Here is a 26,353-nt window from a genome sequence, read left to right as displayed (position 1 = left end):
TCGTCCGGCGTCGCTCCTGAAATGAAGGGCTTTAATCAGGAGTGTTCCTTTAGTAGGAATAGACTTCTATTGTGTGGCCAGACGCTGCAAACACAGCACTGAACACCTGCCTCCAGAGGGTGAACCTCACAGGATTCACTCAGTTAAAGGGTGGCCTACAATCCTTTGTTTATCCGTTTTCCTTACCTCAGTTTGTCTTATCTCAGGCTGAAAGGCAGGGACAGACCATGGTCTTATGAACCCCGCCCATCTCCCGAAAAATAAATAAATAAAATAAGTTTTATCCCTGCTACAGTTTTTGAACAAAAGTACTGTCAACTCACATGAAAATATTTCCTTTTTTCAGGATCCCGAGGTCCTGTGTTGGACCCTCTCCTCGGGTCACTGTCTGTGAGGTGTGTTCTCTCTGCATCGGTGTGGGTTTCCTCTGGGTGCCCTGTTTTCCAACAACAGTCCTAACACACACACACACACGCTGGAAGGTAAAATGACTGGGGGTGTGGGAAAATGTCCACAGGTGAGTGAGTGGATCTGGGTGTGTGTGTGTGTGTGTGAGAGAGAGACTCTTTCCAGGGTGTACTCCTACCTTGCACAAATGCACTGAAACTCAGAGCAGTTTGAATGAATCGCTTACAGAGGCAGACATTTCAGACATGGTTCAGATCTCTCTCAGATTCTTCCAGTTCTTGAAGATAAATTTTCAGCTTCTGTTAGACCTTGAAACTGCATGTTTCAAAATGTGAATGCATGATGTTAGGCATTTAAGGTGGAAATGCTTAATCAATAACAAATCAAGTCTCAGCTAAATCCTCTTTTCAACAACAACAACAACAACAACGCTCAGTGCTGTGGCCGTCGGATCACTTTAGCGGAGAGTAAACGGGTTAGGACCCATGTAAAACATTTACTTTTTTAGAGTTTGACTAAGGAAGGGAATAGGGGTTTTTAAGGTAACACCAGGCGAACTGAGCTATATTTAAGTGGATCTTGAATATGGTTGTGACTTAGGGATTGTCCACAAACCCACATTAAATAACAGTGAATTCAGCCAAACTGAGCCTTAGCTCTTGTCTACGGCAAAAGTTGTTTTAACTGTCAGTCAGTGCGTGAAATCGTCTCTCAAAATCATCCTGTACCTCCATTTGTCCTAGAACTAAAACTAAAGACCACAGACTCAAAAGATGAATAATTTAATACCTAAAGTATGTTCAATGGTAGGCTTCAATTACAGACAAAGACTTAAAGGTGATGTACACAAATGCAATTTAAAAAGAAATGTACACATTTCAGAGTGTGTCTCCTCTCCATGTGCTGCTCTGCAGTCAGTTTTCTCTGGAAACCGCTCTAATGTGTTTACGAAGCCCCAGTGTCTGTAAATGGGTAAAAAAAAAAAAAAAAAAAAAAAAAAAAAAAAAAAAAAAAAAAGTGTCTGGGTCCGGTGCTAGGCTTTCTCTCTCTGCTCACGCCATCTGGAGGTTTTTAGACAACGGAGAGACTCCAAACGCTGAAAAGCACCAACCGAGATGAGGACGTTGCTCTATTCCTGCTCCATAGGGGGGTAACACTGACTTATTTTAGCTGTTTCAGATCACTTAAGGTGGAACTATCTCCAAACTCAGGAGACAGCTAACTGCATTAGCGACGGTGCTACAAAACCAAACACCTCGAGTTACACACGAGTTTCTGTGGGAGTTCAAACTTAGAGACACGTTACACTTCAGCCGCATACAGTCATTATTCCCCTCAAACACACCATTCCACCTTAAAAAGACAGTTCGGAATGTAAACAATCAGCAAGAACTTTGTAGAAAAGCAAGAAAAAAAAGGCTCATTCATAAACAAACCACAACAGAATTTTTTTTTTTTACTAAATTTTTATTGAATTGTCCCCAACATGTGATTAACGTTTATGTTCAGTTTAATACAAAAAGTCAGCAGCTCTCTCCAAAAACTGGGCTGCTCCATTTCATCTGCTGGACAGACGCCTGGCATTTACAGAAAAAAAACCGTACATCCGCACTCCACAACTACGAGAAAAAGAAACGTAGGGAAAGAAGAGGACTACTCTACAGACAGCGACAGAAATAAAAAGCAGAGATGTCCAATATTGGAGACGCCACATTTCTTTGTATGTTTCCATCAATATCCGAGCATCCGGAGGGTGATGAATATTATTTTTTAAGCGAGGTGCAGTATTTAAAAATCAAGGTTTAGAAAATCTTTAAAAAAAAATAAAAATATTTTTGATTAGAGACCAGAAGCAAGAAAAAATAAAAATTAAAAAAATTAAACACAACAGAAAGAATAAAGAAGGCCCTAATTTAAAAACAACGGCACTGGGAAGAGAAGCTGGTTTATGGCTGTTTCACCCTCCGATAAACACCAGCCCCTTCTCCATCCATCCGTACGAACATCCATCTGCAAAAACCCAGCAGCTCTGTGCTGACAGAACTGATAACTGGCTTGAAAACAAGATAACTCTTTTGCCCCCTCCCTCCTGAGCTAGCGCCTCTTTTCCTTTCTATCCGATTTGCGATCTCGTTCGCTGCGCGACGACCGTTTTCCCGGACGGCTCCCCTCCGAGCTCACCCTCTTTCTGTCCGATTTGGAGCTTTTATCTTTAGACGATTTCCCCTCTCGTCCTCCGCTGCTCTTAGAGGGTTTGTGCCTCCCCTCGCCGCTGCTCTTCTTGCGCTCGCGGTCCGAGTTCCGCCGCCGCCGGCCGTTCCTGTCTCGGCTGCGGCTGCGAGAGCTGGAGGACGACGAGCTTGACGCCGAGGAGCTGCTGTGGCTGCTGGAGCCGCTGGACGACGAGCTCGAGCCGCTGGAGCTCGAGGAGGATGAGGAGCTGCTGGAGGAGCTGGAGCTGCTACGGCTCCTCTTGGGCCCGATTTTGCTTCGCCCGCGTGATTCTTCACCTTCCTCCGCTTCCTCTGCCTCTTTAGGAGCTGCTTTAGAGGCGGTTTTAGGCTCCTCGGGCTGGGCAGGAGGCTCAGGGGCCTCCTCCTGATCATCTGTGTCCAACTTCTGCTGGAGCACAGGAGCTCCATCTGTTTCTGCAGTGCTTTGCTCCATTGCAGGAACGTCTTCCGACTCAGGCTGGGGGTTTTGGGGGGTTTCCTGGGCCTCGGCAGCACGATCCTGAGGAGTTCCCTCCCTTGCTTCTTCCTCTGTCTCCCTGACTTCATTACCTACCTCTTCTACAACTGCTTCTGGACTTTTCTCCTGCTGCTGACTCTCCTCTGCCTTCTCCTCAGACTCCATCTCTCCTGTCATCTCCATCTTCTCCTCTCTCTCTTTATGCTCCATCTCCTCCACTGCTTCTCCTCCCTGTTCCTCCACCTCCTCCTCTCCCTTGGCCTTGACTTCTACCTGCACCTCATCCTCTTCCTGCTCTTCCTTCATGTCATCCTCCTCTTTCTGCTGAGCCCCCTCTGTCTCCATCTCTCTAACCTCCTCCCTCTCCTCCTTCTTCTCCTCCTCCCTCTCTTCTTTCTCCTCCTCCTCTCCTGCCTCATCCTCATCCTCCTCTTCCTCCATCTCTACATCATGTCGGTTACCTGTCACCTTTACCCTCTGCTTACCCTCCTCCTCCTTTCCATCTTCCTTCTTCTTTTCTTCAGCTCTGCTGGTGTCCTCCATCCCTCTTTCTGAAGCCCGCTGCTGCTGACGCCTCGGGCGAGCTTCCATCTTGTTCAAATGCTCAGCAAAAGCTTGGCGCCTCTCTTCAAACATGGCTGTGAAATGAGAAACAGGTGTCAATGCAATAAATCAAACACAGCAAGAAGATGGAGCTGCAGAAAATAAAAACAAATACTCCGCAGAACCTTGGTCCTCTCATCTAACGAGCCTTCTCCAGAACTGTTCCACATTAGAGATGGACGGTATCCTCATTATTTAAACCATCAAAAACCATTACCACTGTATACAGTGTTACCGTGGGGTGGTGGAGGTGTGAACTGTTGGGCTGTGCAAGTCTCGTATCTGAGAGTGGGGGTCGTGTGAAGGGTTTTCGGCGCTGTGCAGTTCAGCTCAGCACAGCTCAACAGTACACACCTACACTGTTGATGATAAAACCCATCTTCAGAGAGAGCAAAGTTAAAACACACCACAGCAGATGTTTTTCCAGCAAACTGAGGCTTAAAGTCACACGCATTTAGAGATGAAGCCTCATAGCTGTGAGCACAAAGTCGAAGGGTCTTCTGAGGTTTTTGTCCGTTTTCAACTTCATTCCTCTCTCTTTTAACACAAACTGCGGTGGGCTACTGGGCATGTGTTTGTGCTTTACTTCTATTAATAAAGAGCTACACTTAAAGCAAAGCTCTGTAACAAAAATCATCAACATTTTTGTGATATTTTGGGATGCACACATTGTGATATTCAAAGTCTGCAAAAATTTGGTGGATGGAAAACCCACTACAGCTGTTAACCGTTAACTGAACGAGAAACACCAGATGAAGGGACGGGGCAATTCTAAAATCTCTAAAAGCACTTGACGTCTGAATCAGAACGGATCGATTTATCCCATGTTTTCCGACTTGGGCACCACACAAAAAACTGACTGGGAGGGTCTTGTTTCATAGCGTGTGGGCGGGTGGACTCCAGAGCCACACATTAACGTGAACATGCATATGTCCCCTTAAACGGTAGAGCTGAGGACTATTCAACCAGAACATCTCTCAGCTCTTTTCCTGAGCACATCTGCTTAAACTGACACATTCTGTTGATTGAAAACAACTTTGTCAAATCAGAGCACGAGGCTGAGACTCCTCTCGGGTGTTTGTGACTGACCCAGAGCATCCAGTCAGGCAGCAGACCAGCGGTTTCACTGGTTCATTTTGTGTGTGTCCTGAATTTACGACGGCTTTATTCTGAATTAACAGAATGAAAACTCCTGAAAGACAAAGCTTACCATTCATTTTTTTCTGAGACTCGTCCAGAAGCTTCTGTGTTGCTGAGCACATGCGTCCAGGCAGATAGAGGATCGGTGGCTTGGTCTTAGTGCGAATAAACTTTATGATCTTGGTATTGTGTGCGTTCCACTCCTCTTGCTGAAACACAGACACAAACCACACTTTAAAACCCAGAGAGTTAACAGACATAAGGACTGAAGTCTACAAGGTTGGAGACATCATTTCGATGCTGGAGAGGTTTACCAGCTGAGCAAGCTCCACTTTTTGCTCCAGAAGCTTCAGCTCCGTCTGTTTGGCTCGCCTCTCCTCAAACAGCTCACGCCTCTCGCTCTCCACTTTCTTCCGCTCTTGTTCTGCCTGGACTTCCAGTTTCTGCTCAATTTCTTGTCGCCTTTTCAGCTGAAACGTGAAAGAAAAAAACACTCCGGGATCAGACAAGGGTCAGCAGGACTCCAGCAGCTCTAACACTCAGACGTCTCAACACAGATTTTTAAAAATAAGGAGTGTCTGACCTCACGCTGAAGGATGGCATGTGAAAATTAAAGGAGCAGTCAGTAATTTTCTCTAAAACCCTCTCCACATTAAACTGACACCTAGTGGTGTCGCCTTGTTGATTTTTCATCTTCGTGTGAAACTGCTGCAGTGTAATACATTTAATAATAACAACAAAAATTACTTTCACAAAACAGTTAGCTAATGTGGAAAATTACTTACTGCACCTTTAATGTGTTACATATTAAAACTAAAAAGTTACAGGATGTGATGTCATTTTTTGATGAATACGTTACTATTGGTTTATTGGTATGTTCCCTGGTTCAAAGCAGTGGACCCATGCTTTTAATTTTATTCCTACTTTAAAAATAATAAATAAATGGTCAAATAATCCTTTTCATTTTCTGCCAAACGGTCTGGCAACAAAATATCCCCCCAAATTGTTTTATAATATATATCAATGATTTTATCATGATTGTGTGCATAAAATAAGCCCTGCCCACTTTGCTCAGATTGTTTTTTTACACTCATTTATTTTCATTATTGTATATTCAGTGTGAAAAAGTTCTATAAAATAAGTCTGAAGCTTAGTTTTGATCATTCATCTGTAGATTTGAAGAGAGCAGGGCTCTGTAAACGTGCAATAGACTCCAATACAGTTATTGGACTCTGATAAAAATAGGAATGTCCTGATTTACCCTCTCTGTGGACACTGTGGACTCCTGCTTAAACTTCTGCAGCGTTCCCATCAACAGGCCAAACATGCGCCGATTTCTGAGTAAAGCAGGGGAAGAAAGAGAAGCCCTTAATGTCAGATCTGCTGAAAGATCTCAACAGCTGCTGCAATAAAAACAAGTCTGAAACTTAGAATTAGAATCACTTCATCAGCCACTGTGCACACAGAGGAATTCAGTCCACACACAAACACACACACACACACATTCCTGGAGCGCCCAAGGAGTAGTTGGGGGTTAGGAGACTTGCTCAAGGGCACATCAGTCATGACCTGCCGGCTCCGGGGATCGAACCGGCAAATTTCCAGTTACACGCCCAGTTTTCTAATCACCAGGCCACGGCTGCCCCAAAAACCTTCAGACATTTCTAAAAGTAAACACAACAAACGACAGAAAAGGCACAGAGAGAATGAACAGCTACCTTTGCTTCCCTCTCTCGTCCATGGTCTGATCCTGGATCAGATCCCGGCGCGTTCGCTCTTTGGAGGTAGCTACAACGGAGGACTGCAACGCTGGCTGTAAACAACAAAAACGTGTGGTTAATAACATTCTTTTACACACTCTGAATAATCACTGTTCCACCACCCAGTCAGTTTCCTGTGCACTGCCCAAGTCAGAAAACATGAAATATGCTTCTGACATAGAGTGCAGAGTCTTTAGAATGGCCCCGCCCCCCGTCTGAGTCTGTCCAATCACAGCGCTGGATCCGTGTTTATGTGAGAGCGCAAAGACGAGATTAAACCAAGCATAACAGACAAGTGCTGAGAAAAAAAAGAGCACCGAGAAAAAAACAGAAAATGAGAACGGAGAAGAGAACAGAGTGAAAACGGCTAAAAACCAGCGCTTCTATGATTCTGCTCTGCTTCTGACATCAAGTGCAGAGACTTGTGAACAGCCCCGCCCCCTCGTCTGAGTCTGTCCAATCACAGCACTCTACCTGCGTTTATGTGAGTGCACAAATACGAGGACAGCAAAACAGACGCAACGAGCGCGGAGAAATAAGAGCACTGAGCAAAAGCGGAGAAGAAAGAGAACAGAGTGAAAACGGCTAAAAACCAGAGCTTCTGCTCCTCGCTCCTCACTGCTGTGCGCTCGGGGTCGGGGTGAACAGCGAGCGGCTCATTATCATTTAAAGGAACAGGTGCTGAAACTGCATTCTCTGAATAAGGCTAAAGACTGGAATCATAAGTTTGGTTATAAAATAAAACCGGGCTGTGGGGCGTAATTTAGGACCCAAGAATTATGCCTTGGTTTCTGACCAAATATTTGTCTTATTCAACACTTCTGTTTTACACACACAAATAAACAAAACCCCTCTGCAGCAGCACTGCTGAACACCCTTCTGACTGATAATAAACTGACTGTTAACCACTCAGCCCTGAATGAAGCTGAATAAACAGGCCTAAAGATAAACTAAACAATCCACAGGTGAGAGTGAGAGAGCAATTCCTTCTATTAATAGACAACAGCTGACAGTAATGAGACATTGCTAAACGATGCGAAGAGTCTGAATGAGCGACAACTTACTCCTAACACAGGGATTTAAAATGATTTCCCTGAGTGAAATCAAGAGACCGTGAGTTCATTGATGCTTCAGCCATTTAAAAAGTCAGGAAAGCTACAGAGTCCAAAGGATTGCCCTCACTCTCCCTCTTCTCTACCCTCAGGGCCAGCCAGCGTGGGAGTATATCTGTGGATGTGACAGATCTGTGCACCGTGTTCTCCTCCAGAGCTTTGAGCTGCTCAGTGCTGCGTTAATGCAATTATAAAAAAAAGAATCCATGGGTGGTATCACTTGTCTCAGAGGAAGCATGAGTTATCCCTCACCCTCCCACGGCTGGGGGCACTGTGGGTGATCGGGGGAAGACTCGCTAATGAGGGGGGGGGGACTGACTGGAGCTGACAATACTTGGGGAGATAATATAAATAATGCTATACTCCTGCAATAATCCTTCATGTTAAGAAACCATTATTATAGTGACACCTACTGGTCTGCATCTATCAAAGATTCTGCACCAGTGTTAAATACAGCCTCCTCGTGGGGGCAACCCGCTCTATGAAGCATAAACTGGGTCATTCAGGACGTACCGAGCCGTTTGGTTGTTTCAGCTCATACAGCTTTTATAGCCACAGATGTGACTCACAGCTCCTTTAACTAAAGGGTGTTGCTTACTTTTTTGACATCGTCATCATCCTCAGCGTCGCTGTCATGTCGTGAATCTCTCCTGGCTCGCTGATCCCCCGCCAGCCTGAAAAACGAAATTCAAACAAAATAAGTGGTTGCTTCATCTTCATCATCTGAATAGTTTCATTAAAATATACACGATAGTGCCAAAAGTAATCGCTTGGCTGCCTTCGCACGCATATGAACTTGTGTGACATCCTACTCCTAATCCACAGGGTTTAACATGATGTCTGCCCACCCTTTGCAGCTACAACAGCTTCAGCTCTTAAGGGAAGGCTTTCCACAGGGTTTCGGAGTGTGTTTATGGGAACTGCTGGTCCATTCTTCCAGAAGCGAATGTGTGAGATCAGACGAATGTGTGTGTTGGACAAGGCCTGGTTTGCAGACTCTGCTCTAGTTCACCCCAAAGGTGTTCCACTGGGTTAAGGTGAGGACTCAAGAGTAAGGTGCAGGGCCAGTCAAGTTCTTCCAAACCAAACTCGCTCTTCCTTGTCTTTAGGAACCTTGCTTTGTGCACTGGTGCAGTCATGTTGGAACAGAAAGGCGCCATCACCAAACTGTTCCCTCAAAGGCGAGCATAAAATTGTCCAAAATCCCTCGGTGTGCTGACGCATGAAGAGTTTCACTGGAACTAAGGGGCCGAGCCCAACTTCTGAAAAACAAACCCATGCCATAACCCCCCTCTTTCTCCTGGCAACCAGCAAACCCAGACTCGTCCATCAGATTGCCAGAAATGTGATTGGTCCAAAAAACACATCTCCAATCCACTCTTTGTGATGTAAAGCTTGGATGCAGACGCTGAGCCATGGCAACCCATTCCATGAAGCTCTCTATGCACTTTTCTTTGGCTGATCTGAAGGCCCCACTGAACTTGCGTATCCCATGAATACGTTTGGCAAGATACTGTACATTTTACACCACACTAATTCTAAAACAAGCTGGTCAACCTTGTTTCTCTGGCATAATCACACTCTGGAGAATCTTACTCACTTCAAGGTGGAAGACGGTAAGGAAATATAAGAGATGGCCAAGACCAACTTGTTTTACCTCAACAGTGCCCCTTCGATGTCCCTCTGTTTGGCTGGGGGTCCTCCACTGCCATCGGAGAGTCCACGCCTTTAAAACAAGAACAGGACTTAAACTTTATAGAAGTAGTCTAATAATATATTGCCTACAAACTCTGCTCATTTCCAACTGATCTTAGGTGCAATGTACATATCACACCATTAACCTGTACATTGGCGACGCACGATATAGCCTCGACAAACATTAGCCGACACGTGGACTATTCTTAGTTACTGTTATTGGTCTGATATTGAACATTTAGCTGATATTACAACCGATAACTTGGCATCTTTTTGTGCATATCCAGTGATGCCTGTAACTACACAACTACCATTACAGTTTGGATGTTCTTCATGGTTTCTGCAGAGAACAGGCTCTGGAACTGAAGCTCTCCTTCGCTACGAAGGAGAGCGTACAATGTACGTTTACACACACACACACACACACCAGGTTAAGCAACTTCTTATATAAAAGGACAAACACTGATATTGAAGTGTACAGAATTTATCACTGAAACACGATGAATACTGAGTGAATAAGAAGTCAGAAACATGGATTCTATCACCCAGGGTTTCATATCTTACACACCTAAGGAACCAATCCCATCAAACGGCAGAGCTTTTGAGGAAAGCTAGCCGAGGGGTGGGAGGAGATCATCTTCATATTCATAGGTCTGTGTGTACTGAATGAAAGCAAATGAAGGTGCAAAGTTTCATCGGAGCCACTTTGTTGTAAATAACTTGTACATCTCTAACTCTGAACAGAGAGGTGTTTTGAAGCGTTAACTGATGACCACGGCGGCTCTGTGCGGTATATGACGCAAGCAGCTATCTTCAGAACATGCCACCAGAGAGTTTCATTGCTGCTGCAGCCAATTTCAACCACAAATCTGAGGAACATTCCTCCTAAAAAGATTTGTTTGTGCATCAAACAAAAAGATATGGAGCTAAATCTGATTGATACAAACTTCTGATTATAAAACTGTGTAATGGGTTTTAGATAAATATGATTCAAATATTCATTGAAAATTGTCACTGATTTAGCTCCATAAAGGTGGTCCTTTCCACCACATGGGTCGGGCTCTACAAGACACGGATCGACAGGCTCGCTCTTCCACCGACAGACCTCCCCACGAAACGGGGCCGGTGACGTCGCAAAACCCCGTCTCTAACGGGAATAGTGTGCTTTGAATTTCACAACAGCAGCGGTGGTAAAGTAAACTTTACCAAGGAGCATATAAACCTCTTCAAAACACCTGGAGGTAAAGTTACAAGCTGCCGTTGTGAGTCTGATAAAAAATATAAATGTGAAAGCTGTTGTAACGTAAGACATTTTACAAGCAGAGACCAGGTACTAGATCTGTCCAGTGGAAAAGCAAGAGCCGAGGCGAGTAGAGTAGGTTCCATGCAGTGGAAAAGCGACATTATTTTCCATGATACTCTAACTGTTCTGTATATATAACATTTCACATGCAACACTCACCACCACAAATTCCTTGTGTATATAATATGCTCTGTAAAGCTGAATTTGAACATGTTACCATAAACCAAAAGAACACATCTGATTTAAAAAAAGATCTACCTCAGTATGTTGATGCCTCTGCCTCTACCTCCTCCTCCTGGGCCTGTGAGGGACAAACGCCGAGCTTGACCGAGTCTGAAACGCAAGCAAAGAATAGGTTTTAAAAACACACACACACACACACACATCTCAATACACTCTGAAAAAAGCTCAATCATTTTTCCCTGTTTTTTTTTTTTTTTGCTTGTACACTTCCAAAATATTTTTTAAATTTTTAATTTTAATTATTAAAATATTTTAATATTTTAATTTCACACCAGAAAAGCAAACACCAACGGATTAAAGTGTAAATAAAACGGTGCCCAGCTGCCTTTAAACTCATTAATATAAACAGTCTGTGTTTAAAGCCCTTGGTGGAGAGCAACGGAAATTTAATTTCTGTTCCATCTTAAATACTACAGCAGTTAATGGACCATTTAAGGTGGAACGAATAATTCCAAACGTAGCTTCCGCCTCATCCGAGTACTCGGCTACTTAAATTAGTCAAATTAAATTTCACTACACGGAATAAAAATAAAATTAACGTTTGCTTAATTTAAGTAAAAACGTAACAATTGTAATAAATTACAAATAAATACCATAAATTAAACTTAAATTTAAAAATATCAATGATAAACTAAATAATAATGTTTCAAATGCTTTAAAAATCCGTTACCAAGAGGCGGTTTGTTTAAAATAGTGAGAAGAAACTGAAAATTATTCCCCCCCCCAAACCACGTTGAAATTTCTGAAATTCTCCGTTCCGCCTTAAATCCTACGGAGGTCAATAGAGTACTTAAGGTGGACACAGGAACATTACTAGCTATAGCGATAGAATACAAGCCGTTTCATTTTTCGTCTATAAGGTAGTGTTTCAACTACTTATATTAGACACATAAGATGCTATTAGATTACGTTAAGCACGCTATATTTCACTGCACTCGTGTAACCCGTTTTCAATGTAGATGTGGAGCTAACTTTAACCATGCTATAGCCATGACTTAAATTAAAGACTTTAGCACGTAAGGCTGGGACAATGGCGAGCTTGTTTACATCCAGGTATGATATTAAAAGTTTAGATGCAAAAAGCAAGCAACACTTGGCTTTTAAATTGTTCTAAAACAAGATTTCCCCTCAACTTCGTGCACAATTAGCTTAGCACAACGCTGCTCCAACGCTACTTGTGGCCATTCCGGAGCTTTTCAATGAGTCGGCTCAGATGACTCGGCTCCAAACGGTTGATTATCAGCCACAACATATCAAGACCTCTTGTTCATCAGCTCCACTGACCACAGGAGCAGAACTCGTGCTCTGCATACTTTTTCAGTCCCCTTAGGACCCCCACAGAGCAGGTGTGATGTGGTGGTGGATCATTCTCAGCGCTGCAGTGACACTGACGTGGTGGTGGTGTGTTAGTGTGTGTTGTGCTGGTGTAGAGTGGATCAGACACAGCAGTGCTGCTGGAGTTTTTAAACCCTGTGTCCACTCTCTGTCCACTCTGTGAGACACTCCTCCCTCGTTGGTCCACCTTGTAGATGTAGAGTCAGAGACAGTAGCTCATCTGTCGCTGCACAGTGTGTGTCGCTCGTCCTCTAGTCCTTCATCAGTGACACAGGACGCTGTCGGCTGGATGTTTTTGGTCGGTGGACTGTTCTCAGTCCAGACACTGAGGGGTTTAAAAACTCCAGCAGCACTGCTGTGTCTGATCCACTCTACACCAGCACAACACACACTAACACACCACCACCACGTCAGTGTCACTGCAGCGCTGAGAATGATCCACCACCACATCACACCTGCTCTGTGGGGGTCCTGAGCGCTGAGGAACAGGGGGGAAGTGGTTAAAGTATGCAGAGCAACAGATGAACTACAGTCTGTAAGTCCAGTCTCTACACAGAGCTCCTGTGTGGTCAGTGGAGCTGAGAGAAGAGATAGTGACTCTAGAAACATGCAAACAAATGCTGCGAGGTATCGACTTTCTAAGGAGTCGACTCCCAGTATTTACCTAGGAGTCGATTCAAAGAGGAGCGACACCTCACTACAGCTAAAGCTAAGCTAACCGCGCGGGAGCAGCCCCGAGCTACACATTCAGACCATATGCACATTCAATTCCGCCCGCACACACAGCCCCCGCACCGCAGCTCGTTAGGGTCCCTCCCGGTGAGTTTGCGGATGTTCTCGTCCACATTTTTCAGGCTTTCCTTGGCCTTCTCCAGCTGGTCCTGCAAGGTCCTCACAGCCACCGCCATCGCGCTTCAGGCTTGAGCTTCAGACGGCGCATGTCATGTACACGGGAAGGACGGGTACGTCACCCACATAGCCCCGCCCATTTCCGCAAAGCAATATGGGAACTGTATTAAAGTAACACTAGGTGGTATTTTTACTTTAAACTTCAGCTTCAAATTCCTTGTGATGCTCCACTGAAGTGTAATAGGGAGAACAGAGCCTCTCTCAGGGCTAAATCTGAAAAGAAATTGGGTGTAAATCTTCATTGTTTCAATGTTTTAATTTGGTATATTAAAGGCGACGATCCCAATTTTAATCCAATAAACGTTTTAAAATAAAATTAAAAGAATGTTTCCTCGCAACATTTCTCGAGAATGTTCTATTCCTGCTCCATAGGGGGGTAACACTGACTTATTTTTGCTGTTACAGTTACATTACTTAAGGTGGAACTGAGAGAGCGCTAACTGCATGAAAGTAAACACAGAGTGAAAGTGCTACAAAACTAAACAGCAGGAGTTACACATGAGTTTCTTTGGGAATCCAAACAGTGAATAAACACTTACAATTTACACTTCAGTTTGTTTTCCCTCAAACACACCGTTCCACCTTAAAAGACACTTACCTTATAGCTGCTTTTCCTCACAGTCACTGTTGTTACATTTAAGGCCCAATACAAAAGTTTTTTTTAGTCTGATGTATAATGCACTTTTTGACTGAACAAACGTATTAGCTCTATTAGTGCATGAGATCAAACACACTCAGCCCCGAGGGTCCTCTCCTCGGATCACTGTGTGAGGAGTGTGGTGTGTTCTCCCTGTGTCTGCGTGGGTTATCTCCGGGTGACTGTCTGAGGAGTGTGGTGTGTTCTCTCTGTGTCTGCGTGGGTTTCTTCCGGGTGACTGTCTGTGAGGAGTGTGGTGTGTTCTCCCTGTGTCTGCGTGGGTTTCCTCCAGGTGACTGTCTGTGAGGAGTGTGGTGTGTTCTCCCTGTGTCTGTGTGGGTTTCCTCCGGGTGACTGTCTGTGAGGAGTGTGGTGTGTTCTCCCTGTGTCTGCGTGGGTTTCCTCCAGGTGACTGTCTGTGAGGAGTGTGGTGTGTTCTCTCTGTGTCTGCGTGGGTTTCCTCCGGGTGACTGTCTGAGAGGAGTGTGGTGTGTTCTCTCTGTGTCTGTGTGGGTTTCCTCCGGGTGAATGTTTGTGAGGAGTGTGGTATGTTCTCTCTGTGTGGGTTTCCTCCGGGTGACTGTCTGTGAGGAGTGTGGTGTGTTCTCCCTGTCTGCTTGGGTTTCCTCCGGGTGACTGTCTGTGAGGAGTGTGGTGTGTTCTCTCTGTGTCTGCGTGGGTTTCCTCTAGGTGACTGTCTGTGAGGAGTGTGGTGTGTTCTCCCTGTGTCTGCGTGGGTTTCCTCCGGGTGACTGTCTGTGAGGAGTTTGGTGTGTTCTCCCTGTGTCTGCGTGGGTTTCCTCCGGGTGACTGTCTGTGAGGAGTGTGGTGTGTTCTCTCTGTGTCTGCGTGGGTTTCTTCCGGGTGACTGTCTGTGAGGAGTGTGGTGTGTTCTCCCTGTGTCTGCGTGGGTTTCCTCCGGGTGACTGTCTGTGAGGAGTGTGGTGTGTTCTCCCTGTCTGCGTGGGTTTCCTCCGGGTGACTGTCTGTGAGGAGTGTGGTGTGTTCTCTCTGTGTCTGCGTGGGTTTCCTCTAGGTGACTGTCTGTGAGGAGTGTGGTGTGTTCTCCCTTTGTCTGCGTGGGTTTCCTCCGGGTGACTGTCTGTGAGGAGTTTGGTGTGTTCTCCCTGTGTCTGCGTGGGTTTCCTCTGGGTGACTGTCTGTGAGGAGTGTGGTGTGTTCTCCCTGTGTCTGTGTGGGTTTCCTCCGGGTGACTGTCTGTGAGGAGTGTGGTGTGTTCTCCCTGTGTCTGCGTGGGTTTCCTCCGGGTGACTGTCTGTGAGGAGTGTGGTGTGTTCTCCCTGTGTCTGCGTGGGTTTCCTCCGGGTGACTGTCTGTGAGGAGTGTGGTGTGTTCTCCCTGTGTCTGCGTGGGTTTCCTCCGGGTGACTGTCTGTGAGGAGTGTGGTGTGTTCTCCCTGTGTCTGCGTGGGTTTCCTCCGGGTGACTGTCTGTGAGGAGTGTGGTGTGTTCTCCCTGTGTCTGCGTGGGTTTCCTCCGGGTGACTGTCTGTGAGGAGTTTGGTGTGTTCTCTCTGTGTCTGCGTGGGTTTCCTCTGGGTGACTGTCTGTGAGGAGTGTGGTGTGTTCTCCCTGTGTCTGTGTGGGTTTCCTCCGGGTGACTGTCTGTGAGGAGTGTGGTGTGTTCTCCCTGTGTCTGCGTGGGTTTCCTCCGGGTGACTGTCTGTGAGGAGTGTGGTGTGTTCTCCCTGTGTCTGCGTGGGTTTCCTCCGGGTGACTGTCTGTGAGGAGTGTGGTGTGTTCTCCCTGTGTCTGCGTGGGTTTCCTCCGGGTGACTGTCTGTGAGGAGTGTGGTGTGTTCTCCCTGTGTCTGTGTGGGTTTCCTCTGGGTGACTGTCTGTGAGGAGTGTGGTGTGTTCTCCCTGTGTCTGCGTGGGTTTCCTCCGGGTGACTGTCTGTGAGGAGTGTGGTGTGTTCTCTCTGTGTCTGCGTGGGTTTCCTCCGGGTGACTGTCTGTGAGGAGTTTGGTGTGTTCTCTCTGTGTCTGCGTGGGTTTCCTCCGGGTGACTGTCTGTGAGGAGTGTGGTGTGTTCTCTCTGTGTCTGTGTGGGTTTCCTCCGGGTGACTGTCTGTGAGGAGTGTGGTGTGTTCTCTCTGTGTCTGTGTGGGTTTCCCCACGAGAGAGAGAGAGAAACAGGTGTAAATGCCTGGGTGAGTGTGAATGGGTAAATGACTGAGGATGAGGAGCCACAAATTAGATTGAAGGGCTGAATGCGCAGCGCCATTCACAGTAAGTTGACCTGCCCTGTGCATTAACTCTTTCAGCAGTGCGTGTCCTGGCCCGGTTCTATCAGGGTGGCGTTAACTCTTTCAGCATCATGTGAGGCAGTAGCTCTGTGGTATGAGACCAGACGGACCCCATTTTACTCCCTCCTCCCTCAGTGAGACTTGGGCCCAGGACCCTGTTTCCTTTGATGATCTCTGAAACCCAGTCACTGGAGGGAGATGCCCATTCACTGTCGCACTGTAAAAGTATTTTCTAAACAGATTAAACCATGGTGACTGAAGAAGTGAGGATCTGTAAATTACACAGGTTTTATTTGAGGACAGATGAACATTCACACTGTAACTTCATGAACATTGCTGTTTTGATGGTGTTTGATGGCAATGTTGAAGTTCTTCTGTTGAAACTGTACAAAGCTTGGTTTCTTAATGTCAAAAAAAGTAAAATCCTGAGATTCAAGTCGACAAAGTTTTATAAACAAAATCACACAGGAAAACGTAGTTTACAAAAGCACTCCCTCCTCTTCTTCAGCGCTTCACTCTTGATCGGCCAAATCGTTCTGCTCAAAATACCTTCAACACACACAGAGGGATTGTCTGCTTTAATACACACACCACGTTCACAACACACAGTGTCACACCAGATCTGTGAGCATGTGCGGTTACCTTGCAACTATACAGATCATTAAATTCAGCGCAGAGAGCCTCTCGTCTTCTTTACTCTCCTGAGAATAAACAAATAACTGATGATTATTATCAATAAGAGAAAAAGAAAGGAAAAGAACGAGAGAGAGAGAGTGTCTGTGTGTGTGTGTGTGTGTGTGTGTGCGTTTACCAGCTGGGCTCGTACTGTGGAGGCTCTCCGAGCGAGCTGTCTGATGAGAGAGTGAGCTTCAGGGAGAAGGGGTTTCTCTAAACAGGCGAGTAATGCATACAGCCACCTGCCCTGAGGAGACACACCTGGCCATCAGTATTAAAGGTGCAGTCTGTCATTTACAGCTACACCCACATAAAAAAAGTGCAGTCTTTGACACCAGCTTCTCTGGCATTAAAGTGGCAGTCAGTCATTCCCATCAGTTACACCTGCAACAAAGGGCTCGTCTTGTTTACCACAGGGCAAAGAGGGACACACTGTCCTTTATATCTGATTATAAATGAGTTATAAACAACTCACCAGCTGTGGAACAAAATCTCCATCCTCAAACCAGGTGATCAGGTACTCGAGCACCGCCAGCACCGTCGACTGAGAGAGAGAGACAGAGAGAGTCATATTTCCATCTCCTAACTCTGCTGTGATTTGAAACAGAATTCAGATTCTTATTCCACAGCTTTTTATTTAAAACATCCATTTCCACCTGTCGCACTTCTCTACAGTGTGTGCAGTGAATGTAATTGCTGTACAATTTAAGGTGGAACTGGAACTTCACAGCAAACTACTGAGATAACAGCTGCTACTGATGGAGAGCCATGAACCAATGGACAGAGAAGAGGGCTTAGGCCTGAAGGGTTGTTGGTTCGATTCCCACAATCTGTAGGATAATTGGGGGCGGTGGAAGTGAAGGAACAGCATTGTCCTCCTCCCTCAACTGCTCCCTGGGCACCGGGGATGGCTGCCTGCCACTCTGGCAGTGCATTAGTGTGTGTGTGTGTGTGTGTGTGTTCACTACCACAGAGGGGTTAAATGCGAACACACATTTCATTGTATGTTGTACAACGAACATTATTATTAGTGCTGTTTTCTGTTTGTTCTGAAGTAAAGGGAATGGGAAAGGTTGGTGATATTAACTTCCTGTTTGTGGCACATTAGTATATGGGAGGGGGAAAACCATTGCACCATTGTTTTTCTTGTGAAATTCCCAATAAGTTTGATATGTCACATGACCCTCTTCCTATTGAAAAAACAAAAGCTGGATCCAAAATGGCCGACTTCAAAATGGCCGCCATGGTCACCACCCATCTTGAAAAGTTTCCCCCCTCCCATATACTAATGTGCTACAAACAGGAAGTTAATATCACCAACCATTCCCATTTTATTAAGGGGTATCCATATAAATGGTCCACCCTGTACATACACAGGTGATCATAGAGTTTAAAAGGAGAAAATACTGACGTCTGTGTGAGTGCAAGGCAAGCATTCATTTGCCTTGATGCACCTGCCCCACACTTTGGGAACCACTGCTATAAATCAGTGCATTTATGGAAGACTTATAACCAAACTTTACAGCTGTCTCTCTGGTCTCCGTCTCCCTGCATTCACTTCCACAAACTATCGAAAGCCGACATGAATCACATGACCGTCAGACATTTTGATGTGACCCTCTCTCTACATAGATCTGACATTAAGGAATTCACTCCTGGTTTAGAGAGTAATTTCCTATTCTCACTGACGTCAAAGCTTCTCCTGATGATACAATGAAAGCGTATCACACCAGAAGAAATAGAGCAGAGTAATTCAAGTCCAAATTATAAACAGTAGCTCCCAGAAGGCGAGTTATTTAACCAGTCTGAGATGGAGTTCTCCTGCTCTGTGGGGAGTGTTTTTGATCTTAAACACTCACCTGGCTCAGTTTGCTGACGATGCTGAGGAATGGAGGAAAACCCATCTGAGGAAACAAACAAATAAAATGGTCTCAGTGGTGAAACGCTCACAGAGCTCATGAATTCATAAAGACATTTACTTAGAAATGAAAGACTATTAAACTTAAAGCAGCAGTCAGTCGTTTCCTCTAGTGCCTTTCCTTCTCTTTATGAAACAGCCGCTACACTGACCCCTAGTAGCTGCGGTGTGTCAGAGATTTTATGGCTGGGTCTGAAAAACACTCAGGCAGCGCTTTGAGGGATGAAGGCACTGAGTTGGGTCTAAATTGTAGATGTATCCTTCACTTCTGTACATTTACCATAATCCTGAGTGTCAGCAAAAAAGCAGCACTTTTCAACAGAGAACAATCGTAACGGCAATGGTACATTTGTTTACAGACACAGCCTTTAATAAAACTGTTTAAACATGGCCACCCGCATTTGGGGAACCCACTCTCTGGAGCATAAACTGGTTAATTTAGTGGAAATGCGCTATGTGAAATATACAGTGGCAAAAGTATTCATACCACTTAAAGTTGTTCACATTTTGTCACCTTACAACCACAAACTTAAACGTATTTTATTGAGATTTGAAATGTTTTTTTTTTCAGATTTTTATTTTATTAAAATTTTGGAAATCATGTTTAATTTTCATTCCACTTCACAATTATGTGCTACTCTGTGTTGGTCTATCACCTCAGATCTCAATAAAATACATTTAAGTTTGTAGTTGTAAGGTGACAAAATGTGAAAAAGCTCAAGGGCTATGAATACTTTGGCAAGCTACTGTGTATAGTTATAATGTAAATATAACTAACAACAGACAGTGTTATAGCGCCACCTTAAGTTCTGAAATATGGCTGAACTAACAGCAGAAAGTGGAATAAAGTTCCCACTCGCTCATGTGCATTTCAAGATTAGGAGTTAGTCACTCACACAGTCAGTCACACAGTCGCTCACTCACACAGTCAGTCAGTCAGTGAAAATACCTCTTCTAGGTTAAAACTATAATATATTTTATAAACATAGGTTAAAATGATTGACTACACCTTTAAATTGGCAGTAGACTGAGTTATTGCCCGTATCTGTGGAAAACTACTGACATTTCGGAAGTCATGCTTTCATACTCTTTCAGATCAAAACCAAAACCTCAAAAATAAAAAGGTAATAAAAAACTTGTCATTTTGTAGCATCTTTATTCCTCCGTTCATCGTGAAGCCTTCCCCAAAGTAAAATGATGTCAAAAGATATCATTTAAAATGACCCAGAGCAATGAGGTTTTCCTCTGACCGCAGAGGTGTGTAATAGAGGTGTTTACTGGCAATGCAGCAACACAAAAACATTTACTGGATTCCTATATATTTGCCATAAAATGAAGTGTCTCACAACCAAAAGAAAGAACGGAAATAACAGAGCGAGGGAGCTTAGTTTTACCTTTGTGTAATCCAGCCCCGGACTCTCAGACGCTCCTTCACAGGGAGAGACATTCAGACACAGGTTTTCACCGAGACAGAACCTCCTCCAGCCCTCCTCGTCGTCCGCTCTGGGCTGTCAGCACACAGGGGGTTAACGACCGTCTGGTATTGCATTTTTTAAAAAAATGTAAACATTTAGTTTAGACACTTTGCTCACCATGACCACATTATCGTCCAGGAACTGACCTCTCCAGTGCTGCCGATGCTTGGTGACGCTCTGAAACACAAGGCAGGGTTTCTAAGGTTTTAAAGGAGTCACATTATGATAAAGACCCTCCCCTTGGTCTCCTGCAAGTGTGTTGAGCTGGTGTAACAGATCTGGGGGTTAGTGTTCTCCTGCAAGTGTGTTGAGCTGGTGTAACAGATCTGGGGGTTAGTGTTCTCCTGCAAGTGTGTTGAGCTGGTGTAACAGATCTGGGGGTTAGTGTTCTCCTGCAAGTGTGTTGAGCTGGTGTAACAGATCTGGGGGTTAGTGTTCTCCTGCAAGTGTGTTGAGCTGGTGTAACAGATCTGGGGGTTAGTGTTCTCCTGCAAGTGTGCTGAGCTGGTTTAACAGATCTGGGGGTTAGTGTTCTCCTGCAAGTGTGTTGAGCTGGTGTAACAGATCTGGGGGTTAGTGTTCTCCTGCAAGTGTGTTGAGCTGGTGTAACAGATCTGGGGGTTAGTGTTCTCCTGCAAGTGTGTTGAGCTGGTGTAACAGATCTGGGGGTTAGTGTTCTCCTGCAAGTGTGTTGAGCTGGTGTAACAGATCTGGGGGTTAGTGTTCTCCTGCAAGTGTGTTGAGCTGGTGTAACAGATCTGGGGGTTAGTGTTCTCCTGCAAGTGTGTTGAGCTGGTGTAACAGATCTGGGGGTTAGTGTTCTCCTGCAAGTGTGTTGAGCTGGTGTAACAGATCTGGGGGTTAGTGTTCTCCTGCAAGTGTGTTGAGCTGGTGTAACAGATCTGGGGGTTAGTGTTCTCCTGCAAGTGTGTTGAGCTGGTGTAACAGATCTGGGGGTTAGTGTTCTCCTGCAAGTGTGTTGAGCTGGTGTAACAGATCTGGGGGTTAGTGTTCTCCTGCAAGTGTGTTGAGCTGGTGTAACAGATCTGGGGGTTAGTGTTCTCCTGCAAGTGTGTTGAGCTGGTGTAACAGATCTAGGGGTTAGTGTTCTCCTGCAAGTGTGTTGAGCTGGTGTAACAGATCTGGGGGTTAGTGTTCTCCTGCAAGTGTGTTGAGCTGGTGTAACAGATCTGGGGGTTAGTGTTCTCCTGCAAGTGTGTTGAGCTGGTGTAACAGATCTGGGGGTTAGTGTTCTCCTGCAAGTGTGTTGAGCTGGTGTAACAGATCTGGGGGTTAGTGTTCTCCTGCAAGTGTGTTGAGCTGGTTTAACAGATCTGGGGGTTAGTGTTCTCCTGCAAGTGTGTTGAGCTGGTTTAACAGATCTGGGGGTTAGTGTTCTCCTGCAAGTGTGTTGAGCTGGTGTAACAGATCTGGGGGTTAGTGTTCTCCTGCAAGTGTGTTGAGCTGGTGTAACAGATCTGGGGGTTAGTGTTCTCCTGCAAGTGTGTTGAGCTGGTGTAACAGATCTGGGGGTTAGTGTTCTCCTGCAAGTGTGTTGAGCTGGTGTAACAGATCTGGGGGTTAGTGTTCTCCTGCAAGTGTGTTGAGCTGGTGTAACAGATCTGGGGGTTAGTGTTCTCCTGCAAGTGTGTTGAGCTGGTGTAACTGATCTGGGGGTTAGTGTTCTCCTGCAAGTGTGTTGAGCTGGTTTAACAGATCTGGGGGTTAGTGTTCTCCTGCAAGTGTGTTGAGCTGGTGTAACAGATCTGGGGGTTAGTGTTCTCCTGCAAGTGTGTTGAGCTGGTGTAACAGATCTGGGGGTTAGTGTTCTCCTGCAAGTGTGTTGAGCTGGTGTAACAGATCTGGGGGTTAGTGTTCTCCTGCAAGTGTGTTGAGCTGGTGTAACAGATCTGGGGGTTAGTGTTCTCCTGCAAGTGTGTTGAGCTGGTGTAACAGATCTGGGGATTAGTGTTCTCCTGCAAGTGTGTTGAGCTGGTGTAACAGATCTGGGGGTTAGTGTTCTCCTGCAAGTGTGTTGAGCTGGTGTAACAGATCTGGGGGTTAGTGTTCTCCTGCAAGTGTGTTGAGCTGGTGTAACAGATCTGGGGGTTAGTGTTCTCCTGCAAGTGTGTTGAGCTGGTGTAACAGATCTGGGGGTTAGTGTTCTCCTGCAAGTGTGTTGAGCTGGTGTAACAGATCTGGGGGTTAGTGTTCTCCTGCAAGTGTGTTGAGCTGGTGTAACAGATCTGGGGGTTAGTGTTCTCCTGCAAGTGTGTTGAGCTGGTGTAACAGATCTGGGGGTTAGTGTTCTCCTGCAAGTGTGTTGAGCTGGTGTAACAGATCTGGGGGTTAGTGTTTTCCTGCAAGTGTGTTGAGCTGGTGTAACAGATTTCGGGGTTAGTGTTCTCCTGCAAACGTATTAAGCTCCAGTTGTTTTGTGCTAGCTTCAGTCTGTAAACATGGTTCATCACATGTCTCAGAGAAAGTCTGGTATCGTGGTGTGATGGGGGAGTCCTAGCCAACAGGGGAAGAAGGATTTGACTAAACTGAGGGTGCAAAAGAAAACTGCAAAGAATAAAGTAAAAATGAGCCCAGCTCACTCGTGCGTACCTGTCTGACTTGAGAGAAGCTGCTGACTTGCTGTTGTTGCCATTTTAGATTCGGAGAAAATCCCTGAGGAGCAGCTCGGCACCCGGACAACTGCAACAGACAATTCACATCAGAACTGTCAACGAATATGAAGGACGTTCAGGACGTTGGTAGGTGGATCGGTGACTCAAAAGTGTCCGTAGGTGTGAGTGTGTGAGTGTGTTTCACCCTGCGCAGGACTGGCGCCCCCTCCAGGGTCCCACCTTGTGCCAGTGATTCCAGGTAGACTCACCGTGACCCAGAATCGGATGAACGGTTACAGACAATGAATGAACGAACGAAAAAAGAGTCTTAAAACATTTCTATTACAATCAGCATGTCTCTAGACTCGTTTTTGTCATTTAAACATTGTATTATCTTTGTTTATAATTTACATTTGATCCAATCTTAACTTGCATTTTAACTGTGGTTGGACTCTTTACTCTTTTACATATTTTATATCGTTTTATATTTTTTCTTTAACTCTGTAATTAATGCTGAGCTGCATTTGAAAAGTACAAAATGTGTTATAAAAATACAGATGATCATGATCATTATTATTAGTATCATTTTCATTGTAAACTCACAGAGATGTTCACTGTTTGGTTCTTCTTCAGTTTCTTTGGGTCAATCTGTGCCACAACAACATCAGGACAAAGCGACGCTTCTCGTCTAAAAAAGAGAAACAACACAGCACAAACGTTCTGTAAAATGGTTACTCTACTTATTCTGAAGAACTATTAGAGCATGGTCACATTAACCACCCACTCAGGACCCTCGTTCACAGGAGAGCACAAAGACGAGGTTAAATGCAGCAAAACAGACACAGTGAGTGCGGAGAAATAAGAGCACAGAGTGAAAATGGAGAAAAGGAATGAAAACGGCTAAAAACCAGAGCTTCTGCTCCTCGCTGCTGTGCGCTCGGGGTCGGGGTGAACAGCGAGCGGCTCATTATCATTTAAAGGAACAGGTGCTGAAAGCGGCCGTTCTGAACAGGGGCTGTTTACACAGGGGGAGAACACTGCGGTGCAGTGTTTATATTGAAAATGCAGTTCAGATTTCTGAGGTTTTAAGTGGGGGAACATTAAGCTTCTATAAAGCAGTTAGACTGAACAGTCAGCCAGACACTGCGCTGTGGACACGACCACCGCAACCACTGCAGCGCTCAGAATTACAGCTGGAGCTTCTGGGTCTTGGTGATGAGCACTGACATTGACATTCATTTATTGAAAATGATCACTGTTTAAATCACAATCGGAGCATGGATCAGAAACATCATGACAGATTAGATATCAAATCACTCCAGGCTGATCAGACAGACAGATATACACACACAGACAGGGCCAGTTAAAAACAAACAGACAGACAGAAACAGGGATATACAGAAAAAGATAGACACACTGCAGAGGGACAGGGAAAAATAAAAGAATGAAGAGACAGGACAACAGAGAGAGAAAGAGAGACATTAATGGAACACAGAAAAAGAGACAGATAGACATTCTTCACCGTAAAAAATGAGTTTTGATTGGGATATAACATATACATCATCCTCCTCCTCACGCCAGACCGCCAGAGCCCTAGGAATGTAGTGCACTATGTAGGGCGCAGGGAGCAGTTTGTTTAAGAGCAGGGAAGCTTCAGAAACCGCGTTACGTATGTTTTTAAATTATAATCTCTTACTGCACGTGCCGGAGATACTCCTGCGGGTTTCTGGGAGGTTCCTTTAACTTATAATCTTCATCACCATCGTCATCGTCACCCTCCACCGGCAACAGCCTCGGCATCAGCTCCTCCACCTCACTCTTCATCTCCAACAACAACCCGCTTCCCTCACAAATTCACTTCATTCGCTCGAGCGCCCTGCTCACAGAAAACAGCGCCGGCGATGACGTCGAAAGCACGCGACGCCCTCCACACGGTTTGAACACACCGCTTTTGGCGCCCCCTGCTGACGTCACCGTGACTCAACACCAACAACAACACAGAGAACAACATTTTAAAGTGTTACATGTTTTCTACCCACTATTTTACACATCTCCAAATTCTCAGACACCGATGATAAATGCGCTTTCTGTAAAACTGAGCCTGAAAGTATTATATATTTGTTTTATGAATGTTCTATTTGTAACACTTTTTGGAATGATTTGGAAACCTTTCGTTTGAGAAAGACGTTATTTTTATATTATTTTTATATCGATTCCCGCTACGGGTGACTGTCTGTGAGGAGTGTAGTGTGTTCTCTCTGTGTCTGCGTGGGTTTCCTCCGGGTGACTGTCTGTGAGGAGTGTAGTGTGTTCTCTCTGTGTCTGCGTGGGTTTCCTCCGGGTGACTGTCTGTGAGGAGTGTGGTGTGTTCTCCCTGTGTCTGCGTGGGTTTCCTCCGGGTGACTGTCTGTGAGGAGTGTGGTGTGTTCTCCCTGTGTCTGCGTGGGTTTCCTCCGGGTGACTGTCTGCGAGGAGTGTGGTGTGTTCTCCCTGTGTCTGCGTGGGTTTCCTCCGGGTGACTGTCTGCGAGGAGTGTGGTGTTCTCCCTGTGTCTGCGTGGGTTTCCTCCGGGTGACTGTCTGTGAGGAGTGTGGTGTGTTCTCTCTGTGTCTGCGAGGGTTTCCTCCGGGTGACTGTCTGTGAGGAGTGTGGTGTGTTCTCCCTGTGTCTACGTGGGTTTCTTCTGGGTGCTCCAGTTTCTTCCCACAATCCATAAACACACGTTGGTAGGTGGATTGGTGACTCAAAAGTGTCCGTAGGTGTGTGTGTGTGTGAGTGAACGTGTCGCCCTGTGAAGGACTGGCGCCCCCTCCAGGGTGTATTCCCGCCTTGCACCCAATGATTCCAGGTAGACTCTGGACCCACAGCAACCCCGAACTGGATAAGGGTTACAGACAATGAATGAGTGAATGATTATTCTTGGGTTAGGTGTGTTTAAAATCTGGAGTTTAATGTTTGTATATTCTGTGGTTAAATTTGTATATATTCATATAAGACTATGGCTTTGTTTAACATTAAAACATTGAAAAACAATTTTTTTATTTTAGAAAATAAATTTTTTTTTTTCTTTTCATCATTTTGCCTTGACCAGTTTAACACTGCGATTAACCAGTCACCTTTTTAGAAACACAGTTAACCAGCCGTACATCAGATGTTTATGTGCAGATACTAGCAGTAAACCTCAACGCATGTGACGGGCTGACAGAAAGCTTGGGGTTAAGTAGAATTTCACACTCTAACCCTCTCACTCACCCACTTGCACCTCGGGACAGTTTCGCAAACTCACCAAAACTTCACCTTGAGCTGGAGACAGGGTCCTGGAGCCCGAGGCTCTCTGATGGCAGAGAAGGCAGGGGTCCGTCTGCTCTGATCCTACAGAAGAGCTACTGCAGCACACACCGCCGAAAGAGTTAATGCTGTGGTAGAACCGGGTCAGAACAGAGGTCAGCACAGATCGCTGTGGAAGGGTGAGTAACCACACTGACCCCTTCACTCCCCTCACGCATCGGGGAGTCTTAGTCACCCCTGACCCTGTATTAACCACTGCACACCGGGAACACCCCACAACACC

At 45.4% G+C, this 26,353-nt stretch overlaps 2 protein-coding genes across 3 annotated transcripts; both read right to left on the bottom strand.

The window, feature by feature from the left end:
• Window positions 1-1,891: 1,891 nt before the first annotated feature.
• On the bottom strand, window positions 1,892-13,222 carry pnn (pinin, desmosome associated protein). The gene is made up of 9 exons (XM_066675954.1): window positions 13,086-13,222; window positions 10,971-11,045; window positions 9,372-9,440; window positions 8,313-8,388; window positions 6,561-6,655; window positions 6,104-6,179; window positions 5,157-5,312; window positions 4,913-5,051; window positions 1,892-3,737 (listed from the first exon to the last, which is right to left on the bottom strand). Exons 1-9 carry the CDS (start codon window positions 13,196-13,198, stop codon window positions 2,503-2,505), a joined length of 2,034 nt encoding a protein of 677 aa, XP_066532051.1. The 5' UTR covers window positions 13,199-13,222; the 3' UTR covers window positions 1,892-2,502.
• Window positions 13,223-16,372: 3,150 nt separating this feature from the next.
• On the bottom strand, window positions 16,373-24,704 carry gemin2 (gem (nuclear organelle) associated protein 2). Of its 2 annotated transcripts, none has more exons than XR_010804610.1 (10): window positions 24,479-24,704; window positions 23,386-23,470; window positions 22,781-22,870; window positions 20,288-20,347; window positions 20,090-20,203; window positions 18,637-18,681; window positions 17,253-17,321; window positions 16,914-17,019; window positions 16,745-16,803; window positions 16,373-16,651 (listed from the first exon to the last, which is right to left on the bottom strand). XR_010804610.1 is itself a non-coding variant. In XM_066685796.1 (10 exons), the coding sequence occupies exons 1-10, from the start codon at window positions 24,604-24,606 to the stop codon at window positions 16,615-16,617; spliced, it is 798 nt and encodes a 265-aa protein (XP_066541893.1). In that variant the 5' UTR covers window positions 24,607-24,702; the 3' UTR covers window positions 16,373-16,614. The 2 variants fall into 2 exon arrangements, 1 of the variants encoding a protein (XP_066541893.1); XM_066685796.1 differs by having other exon boundaries at window positions 16,914-17,024; window positions 24,479-24,702.
• Between the last annotated feature and the right edge of the window lie 1,649 nt (window positions 24,705-26,353).

The sequence above is a fragment of the Hoplias malabaricus genome, chromosome 1 (assembly GCF_029633855.1).
Source record: "Hoplias malabaricus isolate fHopMal1 chromosome 1, fHopMal1.hap1, whole genome shotgun sequence".
NCBI classification, from domain to species: domain Eukaryota; kingdom Metazoa; phylum Chordata; class Actinopteri; order Characiformes; family Erythrinidae; genus Hoplias; species Hoplias malabaricus.
The sequence above is the reverse complement of the archived record's forward strand: the minus strand, read 5'-3'. Positions and strand labels throughout refer to the sequence as shown.